The sequence below is a fragment of the Arachis ipaensis genome, chromosome B10, assembly GCF_059453495.1.
Source record: "Arachis ipaensis isolate K30076 ecotype BB chromosome B10, ASM5945349v1, whole genome shotgun sequence".
In the NCBI taxonomy this organism is placed as follows: Eukaryota; Viridiplantae; Streptophyta; class Magnoliopsida; order Fabales; family Fabaceae; genus Arachis; species Arachis ipaensis.
The window spans coordinates 141,819,214-141,827,580 of NC_142435.1; the positions used below are offsets into that span (position 1 = coordinate 141,819,214).

At 35.2% G+C, this 8,367-nt stretch overlaps 1 protein-coding gene across 2 annotated transcripts; it reads right to left on the reverse strand.

Annotated features, from left to right (window-relative positions):
- Positions 1-19: 19 nt before the first annotated feature.
- Positions 20-4,306, reverse strand: LOC107623912 (elongator complex protein). 2 transcript variants are annotated; one of them, XM_016326313.3, is made up of 10 exons: positions 3,966-4,306; positions 3,632-3,837; positions 3,051-3,143; positions 2,530-2,687; positions 2,327-2,373; positions 1,717-1,786; positions 1,328-1,548; positions 1,147-1,236; positions 504-579; positions 20-424 (listed from the first exon to the last, which is right to left on the reverse strand). In XM_016326313.3, the coding sequence occupies exons 2-10, from the start codon at positions 3,796-3,798 to the stop codon at positions 240-242; spliced, it is 1,107 nt and encodes a 368-aa protein (XP_016181799.1). In that variant the 5' UTR covers positions 3,799-3,837; positions 3,966-4,306; the 3' UTR covers positions 20-239. The 2 variants fall into 2 exon arrangements, with proteins under 2 accessions (XP_016181799.1, XP_016181800.1); XM_016326314.3 differs by having other exon boundaries at positions 3,632-3,798; positions 3,966-4,280.
- Positions 4,307-8,367: the final 4,061 nt, after the last annotated feature.

The following is an 8,367-nucleotide window of genomic DNA, read 5'->3' on the forward strand; positions in this document are numbered from 1 at the left end:
GTTAAATAAGCCAACTGTCTAAACAATATCGAAATTCGAAACCTTAGAATTCAAAACATCATGATCCAAAACGAAATCAGGTTCCTCAGTTAGGCTGTACAAATATTGGAATGTGATACATGTGCATTTTTACATATGAGCACTAAAAACAGTTTCCCCTGTATTAGTCACAATCCTAATCTACCCTTCAATCTATCTTTGATGAAAAACAAATACAGCAGGAAGAGAACAGTAATGTTTTATATATCTAAATCATCATCAGGGTCCTCATCAGAATCTGGCATCTCATCGTCCGAATCGCGAAAATATATGATCTCGCCCCTGCCAGACTCCTCCTTTTTGCCACCTGAAATGGGTGTTGTTTCATTGTTGCTCTCTTCCAGAGATCTTCTACCATCATAAATTTGTATTGGTTTACCATTTCCTATAAGAGAATGAAGAGCTTCAGTATTAGCGTATGCACATCATTTGACGGAAGGAGAAAATATAGATCTATTTCATACCTTGGTGTTCAAAAGGAAGCACAACTCTTGACCTATCAACTAGCTCCTTCTCAGACAGCTGCAGATTGAATTGTACCTGTAAAGAAAATCCAGATTGTTTCATATCATTAAGTGACAGTCAACAAAATGAAATCAACTATACATAATTAAGCATTTATGGCTTGGTCGCGGGCAGAATCCAGCAACCCTAACTCCAATGTGTAGAAGTACGAATATAGTCTCCATCTAAGTGTCGGCAGACAAATGGCTTAGAACAGGTGTGCCTTTCGGTGGGAAGTTTTTGGGAAAGTTTTCGGCACAACAAATTAGTACATAATATAACCGTTTGCTTCCTATTTCTTGTGTGGAAATATGCCATGTAATATTTGAAGCATTTAAAGAAAGAAAAACTAAATTAATCACAGTTGGGAGTTTCTGAACCTTTAATCCTTTATGCTAGAGGGCTATATTTTCCAGCAACAAAATTTTGGGTGGGATGGCGGGAAGGAAATTTTGAATCTTGCCCATTTCTATTCAATCAAAACTTCCGGGGAGAAAGTCGTGGTTCAATGTCTCTTATCAAAAGACAATGGTTGGGGTTTTCCTTCTTAAGAAAGAGACATGACTCTCCATTTTTTCATCTTAAGGAAATTACAGAACTGACCTTTGGAATTAAACCAGCAACTGCTGCTCCATCAACTGCTGATACAGGTGCAAAGCTGATTCCACTAGGCCCAACTTTAAATTCTTCGCACTAAATACAAATTGAGAAATACAACCTCAGTGCATTGGTTTTGTCAAATACTTGTTTCAAAAAACCTTAAAAACAGAAATAAAGAAATCACCGTCACTCTAACTCGCCCATTTCGACGTTTGGACCTGACATTAAGTTTTCCTTTGGTCAAATTGGGCTCGGATGAATTCCTTATATAACTTCCCTGACCATCAACAGAATGATGAAATGGGTCAACACTGGCTACAATGGAGGACGTGTACTCAACAGCAGCTAAAGCTCTCTCCTCATGAAGGTCAGAATGCAACAACCCAAAGATACTTGAAATTTGATCTGCAACCAAAGAAAAAAAGAAAGAAATTAGTGAAGAAACAGTTAAAGCATTATGTCAAACTAAGCCATAAACATAAACCTCCAAAACAATCAACTACCCTCCTTATTTTGAATACAGTACACAATGCTAACCAAGGAACTTTATCGAATAAATAGTAGAGTGAGTACCATGGCTACGCAGATTACTTAAAAGACTTGCAACTGACTGCATGGATGAATGTCTCAACAGTTCACTTAGCTGATAATATCCAACAAGAATGCATTAGGATCACAGACAGACAGAGAATACAACACAAAGCTAGAAATACAGTTTAAAAAAAAAAGAGAGAGAGACAAAAAGCTTCTGCCCCTCTCTCTACTTATTCCCTAAAGAATTTTAAGTGTAATACCAGTAACTGTGAAGGCACAAATGACTCTCAGAATTACACACTTCATGCAATACTTACCTACAGCAAGAGGGATTCAAAAATTCAAATAGCTACACTATTCACTGATAACATGAAATTTGAACACTGGTCTTAGAATGAAATGGATATTCTATATTCTTAAAAGCTTATATTTCAAGGTGATTTGCATTAGCTCAGAAACATATAAAACTTTTCATAAGTTTCATTGAGCATATATCCGTTACACAGTTAGCAAATGAAGAACTGAATCATTCAGAACATTCATCCCCAAGACCCCAACACAAAATAACACAATACAATTCATGTAAATCTCTATTAAATACTAAAGCAATATTAATCAAAATTTTAATAGTTACAGCATGTAAAATTACCGAGTCTATGGCAACACAAAAGCGGGACTTATTTTCCCCAACCAATCCTGCATGTATGAAATGAAAAGTATTATTCAAAAGAATGTGTCAAAATAAATAAATAATGAAATCCAATAACTGAAGCATAATGGTTTTAAGGGGACACATATCATAACTGTACAAGCTAATTTTGGTGAGAATAAAGAAAGATCTAACTGTAATACCTCGACCGAGGTCACAAATTACTGAAAATAATTTGTTAACATCTTTCACTGTTTTATAAGAACTTAGAATTTGGTTAGAAGGATCCATAATGTCTCCAGATTTCCTTGTCTTATCCTTCCATCCAAGGGGATCTGTATAACAATCCAAAATGTGAATCCTGAAATAACATAGATGCTGAGAAGTTACAATAGTGAATATAATTATCAATAGTGCTAGGAGCCAGCACATTTGGTAATTTGTAGCCATCAATTAGCCATCATTAGTATTTTTAATGGTGTAAGATTACATCTAATGGTGTAGGATTACACACTCTTTTTTTATGGTTAAATGCTGGCTAGATTTTAATAAAAGTACTGACCCCTAAGATTTTCTCTATAATTATTATAAACAAATCTAAATATAAATTCACATAAGAGTAAGAGTAAGACATAGCACTTAATGAAGAATTGTAATGCACAAGAAAAATTGAAGTTAACGTTCCTCAACATAAGTGTTCCATGAATAAGTTGAAAATATTTACCATTTCTTAGAAGATTCAACGTCCACTTCATTCATCTTTAACAAACCAGTATACGATGATGGACTCCGAGAAAGTGAAACAATCACCATACCTCTATATACAAAATGAAACATTGGAGCATAAGATTTTATATTAAAAATAAGAATTAAGCCTGCATTTGTTTACAGGCACGGGACACTGAAACAGGACACGGAGATACGATTTGGCAGATAAGACATGGAGGGACAATGTGTCCGGAGACACTCAATTAGTGTATTTTGTGACCATCTTGACAGAAAGGACACAAAGACACTAACAAAATACACATCTTATTTTTCATTTTCTCTTTCATTATTCTTGTTATTTTTCATAACTATATATTATTTATCATTATATTTTTTTTCCAAATTTTTTGAATGAAAAAAAAAAGAAAATAAATTATGCTTTCATAATATGTTCTAGTTTTTCAACAAACAAAATACAAAAATACTAATTGTTGTGTTTCTTTCCTTTGTGTCTTGTTCTTATTGTCCTAAGATACAAAACAATTCATAATCATAGAAAACAAAGTTATCATTTTTAGATAAGTGTAGTAAACTTACCGCGACTGAGATTTCCCGGCGACGATGTGTGACGACAATTGAACTAGAATGTGGGAGAACACATTGAATCCAAAAGGGGAAGACAAAGAGTCCTTGATTGTGAGAGCAGGTGCAAGCTCTCCCTCCAATGCACCATCCCTAAGAGATCTACAAACTGATTCTGCCATCTTAAGTGCAGAGTCAGCAAAATCCCAACGGTCGAGGCACTAACTCAGTGAAAAACAATAGCATAAACTACTTGTCATTTCTTAAGCAAAATGGATTCAACGGTTAATTAGTTGCAACTTATTGATAAATGCATGTAATATAATTATAATTAAATAATAATTCTAACCTCAGTGTGGCAGAACAGGCAGAGAGGAACGGCGGCGAGCGGAGGCAGGACGGCTGGCAGATCGAACCTAGCAGACTTGCAGAACCGGCCGGTGACAACAGAAGACGGCAAGCGAGCGAGCACAACGGAGCAGAAGCCGGCGGCGAGCGGCGAAGGAGAGAGAGGACGGGAGGAGGATGAGTGACGACGGTTATGGGCTACGCCAACGCTTACGTGAGGGTTTTGGGGCGGAGCAGGGTTTTGGGGTTACGGGTTTCCGCATTTCTCTGGAACTGGATCCTCTATGCCTCTTAATCGAGGAAAGATGAAAAAAAAAAGGGACGTTTATTTTTTTTTGTATAATTTTGGTGTAATACTCAATCATTGAATTTTATGCTGTTTTTAAAAATTGTGAGAACAGTACAATACGCCTCCTTGTATTGACAATAATTGTGAGAACAGTACAATACCCCTCCTTGTATTGACAATACACAAGAGGGGCGTATTGTCAATACGAGGCGTATTGTACTGTTCTCACAATTTTGAAAAACACCATAAAATCCAATAATTAAGTATTACAAAAAAATTAACCTAACTTTTTATCCCCAAATTAGGAGTTAACACCAATCGGATCGAATATGACCAAAATTTCGATCTGATCCGTACTAAAATCATCGGATCGAATTTAATATCGGCAGTTTTTTAAGTTGGATTCTTGCGGATCGGATTGGATATTGGATATATCTACAAAATACAAAAATATTTTTAAAAGCTTATTTTTATTAAAAAATATCAACAAAATTTCATTTTTTTTCTATTATTTTAAATAGGTTTACTCTTAAAATAATATTAAACATACATTTCTTAAATAATAAATTAAAATAATACAACAAATATGATAATTATTAGTTGAAATAAAATATAAAAAGAATATTTATGTATTTATTTATTTATTTTTTTGTGGATACGCGGATATGCGAATCAGATATGCGAATATCTACACAAAATCCGCAATCCGATCCGATTAGTGTGCGAATCTGATCTGATCCGATAGCCTTGCGGGTCGGATCCATATCCGCAATTTTCATATCATATTTGGATAAATACCACGGATATGCAAATCGAATCCAATCCATGAACACCCCTACCCCAAACTAGTGTATCCATGGGCTAATACATAAAATTATATAAAAAAAAAATTGAGGTAATGACCAAATCAGTACCCAAAATATTCAAACGCTGACATTTTGGTACCTCACTATTGTTATTGACAAAATGATCCTTAAAAGATTTTAAAATTTGACAAGCGTGCTCCTGAGCTCGTCGGAGCAAATTTCTGGCAAGCACAATGCTTATGTGGTCACTGTGTTTTGGTGACTTGGCAAACCACCCCCAAAGTTCCCTCCCCTTCCCTCTCCCCCCTGTCGCAGCCCTCATCCCCAACGCACACTTCTTCCCCATCGTAGTCTCCGCCGTATCACAACCCCCTCTCCAACGTACACTTCCCCTTTCTCCCTCAACACCACCATTCACAGCAACAACAACTTTAACATCAATAGCAACAACAACCTCCACCACTCTCCCTCTCCAGCGCACACTACCCCTCTCTCCCTCCCTCAACCCCACCACTCGCAGTAACAATAGCCTTAAAATCAACAATAATCTTCACCACTCCCCCTTCCCCAACGCACACTCCCCTCTCCCTCCCTCAACACCACCATTCACAACAACAACAACCTCAACATCAACAAAGTTGCCCCAAATCATGAATTGTCCCAAATTTTTAGGTTAAATTATCATTCAAAAAAATTAATAACAATAAAACTCAGAGAAAATAAATAAATTCATATACAATAATCAAAATAAAATAAAATAAAATAAAATAAAACTTAATACAACACCACCAACGCAAGAATAGAAGAAGAACACCAGACACAGAGGGGCACGACACGATGGAGCCAAGACGGAACCCAGACAGAGGAAGCATGGCAGCGACTGGGGGCTAGCAGTGAAGGCGATAGCGGTGAAGACGCACAGACAACGCAATGCCATGAAGGAGATAGACGACATTGGCGGACGCAGAAGATCCGATGACGAGATGACGACAGTGCGGTGTCAATGACACTAGCTCAGTAAGACTGAGAAGGTTGAACTCCACTGCTGTTTTAAGGGAGAGTGAGTTGAGAGTGTAAGACACTGTGTTGAGAAGGGGATTAGAATTCAAAGGGGCAAGGGAAGGGGAATTAGGGTTCAAAAAGGAGAATTTTGGATTGAGGAGGGGGGAAGTGCGTTGGGAATGGGAGATTAGGGTTAGGGAAGGGGAGGGAAGGATTAGGGTTGGGGAGGGGAAAGAGTGCATTCAGGAAGGGGAGGAGGAAGGAGAAGGAGAAGGAGAAGTGCGTTGGAAAGGAAGAAAGGAAGAAAGGAAGAAGTAAGGTTGGGGGGGGGGAGGTTGTCATGTCATCAAAATGTAGTGGCCATGTCAGCACTGTACTTGCTGGAGATGTGCTCCGGCGAACTCCTGGGTACGCTTGTTAATTTTTAAAATCTTTTAAGGACCATTTTGTTAATAACAATAGTGAGGCACCAAAATGTTAGCGTTTGAATCTTTCGAGTACTGATTTGGTCATTACCTTAAAAAATTTTTTATTAAAATTTAAATAAAAAATATATACAGTAATTATTATTATAAATATGTTATAATTTAAAAATATTTAAAATAATTAATATTTATTTTAATCGATTTGAATTGGTTGAATGTTATCTTATTTGTCTGCTTAAGTAAGTATTTGGAGTTCGAATCTCACCCTTAATAATAGATCATTAATATGTGGTGGATTAATCCTCGACTTGCCGAGTTAGAAAATCTGTAGAAAAAAAATTGTATTTATCTTTAAAATAGATTAATTTTTCTTTAATAGCAATACTTATGGACTTTTGTCTTTGTTAAAATTTACTTAGGACAATTTTATTTGTTAGTATCGTATTCATTCTTGAAGTCAAAATAATATGATCAACATTGTTACTTGTTAAAACTTCACATTTTATGAAATAATTTTTAAATTTTTAAATTCATAAACTTATGTCATGACAAAAGTTATTAGATCGATTAATATTTCTTGATAACATGGTGTATCGAAACGCCATCGTTGAGTATTAGTTAGTGTGAAGAGAAACCAATAATAACTTTTGTTATTCAATATATAATTTATTTTATTGAAAATAAATTAATATTTCCTAAATTTATAAATACATTTTCTTCTAATTTCTTATACCATTTTATTTGACAATATTTACCATTAAAAAATAACAAATAAACATACTATCCACACACACACACACATATATATATATATATATATGATGTGCAAAATAATTTTTTGTCTTGAAATTAATTCTAGTTAGAAAGATAAAATTTAAAATATTTTTTATTTTCTTACTCAAATTTAAATTTAAATTTAGAATTGATTAATGACTCATTTTTTTTAATTTCAATAAAAAAATAAATTGATTAGATGTAAAATATTTAGCATTTAATAATTTTAATCATTTAAATTTTAATTACCAAAAATTAGATTAAAAATTAATTATAAACTTAATAATCGATAATATATATTATATTAGTACGTAAATAATAATATCTAATGTATTAATTATTTATTTTTTTTATAGAATTAATGTATAATCTATTAATGATTTATTTATTATCCAAATTTTTTTTCATAAACTTTGTAATATATAAAAATAGTGATCTTATTTATTATTATTATTTAAATAATTTTTTATACTTTTTTAATTAGGTAATTAACTTAATTAATAACCTTTATTATTGCTTTTATACTAAAAAAATATCCGTTTATACTTGTTCATACCATGGCCCAACGCTAGGGCCCAGGATCCAAGTAAGAAGGCCCAACCCAAAGGGTTGAGCCTCACCCTGCACCAAATCAACCGCTACAAAGTCGGTTTGCATCACGACTTGCTCTAAGGAAGTCGGGAACGAGGATTAGCTGGCAGATAAGCACTCATTTGAATGGGTAACTGCCCCTAGAATCTCTCTAACCACTTCCACGAGCCATATCTTAACTTTCCTAAGATAAAGGGACGGTTAACACCCTAGAAAAGTTGCACTACTCCAACAGTGGTTATTGGATCACCACTATAAATACACTGACACTCCTCAGGTATCTCTAAGTTCCAATACACTCTAAACCTGCTCATGCCCTTGCTAACTTAGGCATCGGAGTGTCTTTGCAGGTACCACCCCCCATTCCTCCACGCACGCACAAGTCGGAGGGTACCGAGTTGCGGATCCACCGGGAATCCTCCTCATTCATACGTTTGGGCCAATCAGCACCGTCCAACCCATTAATCTCCGGTTACCCATCGTAACATTGGCGCCGTTGCCGGAGACCCGAGAGAT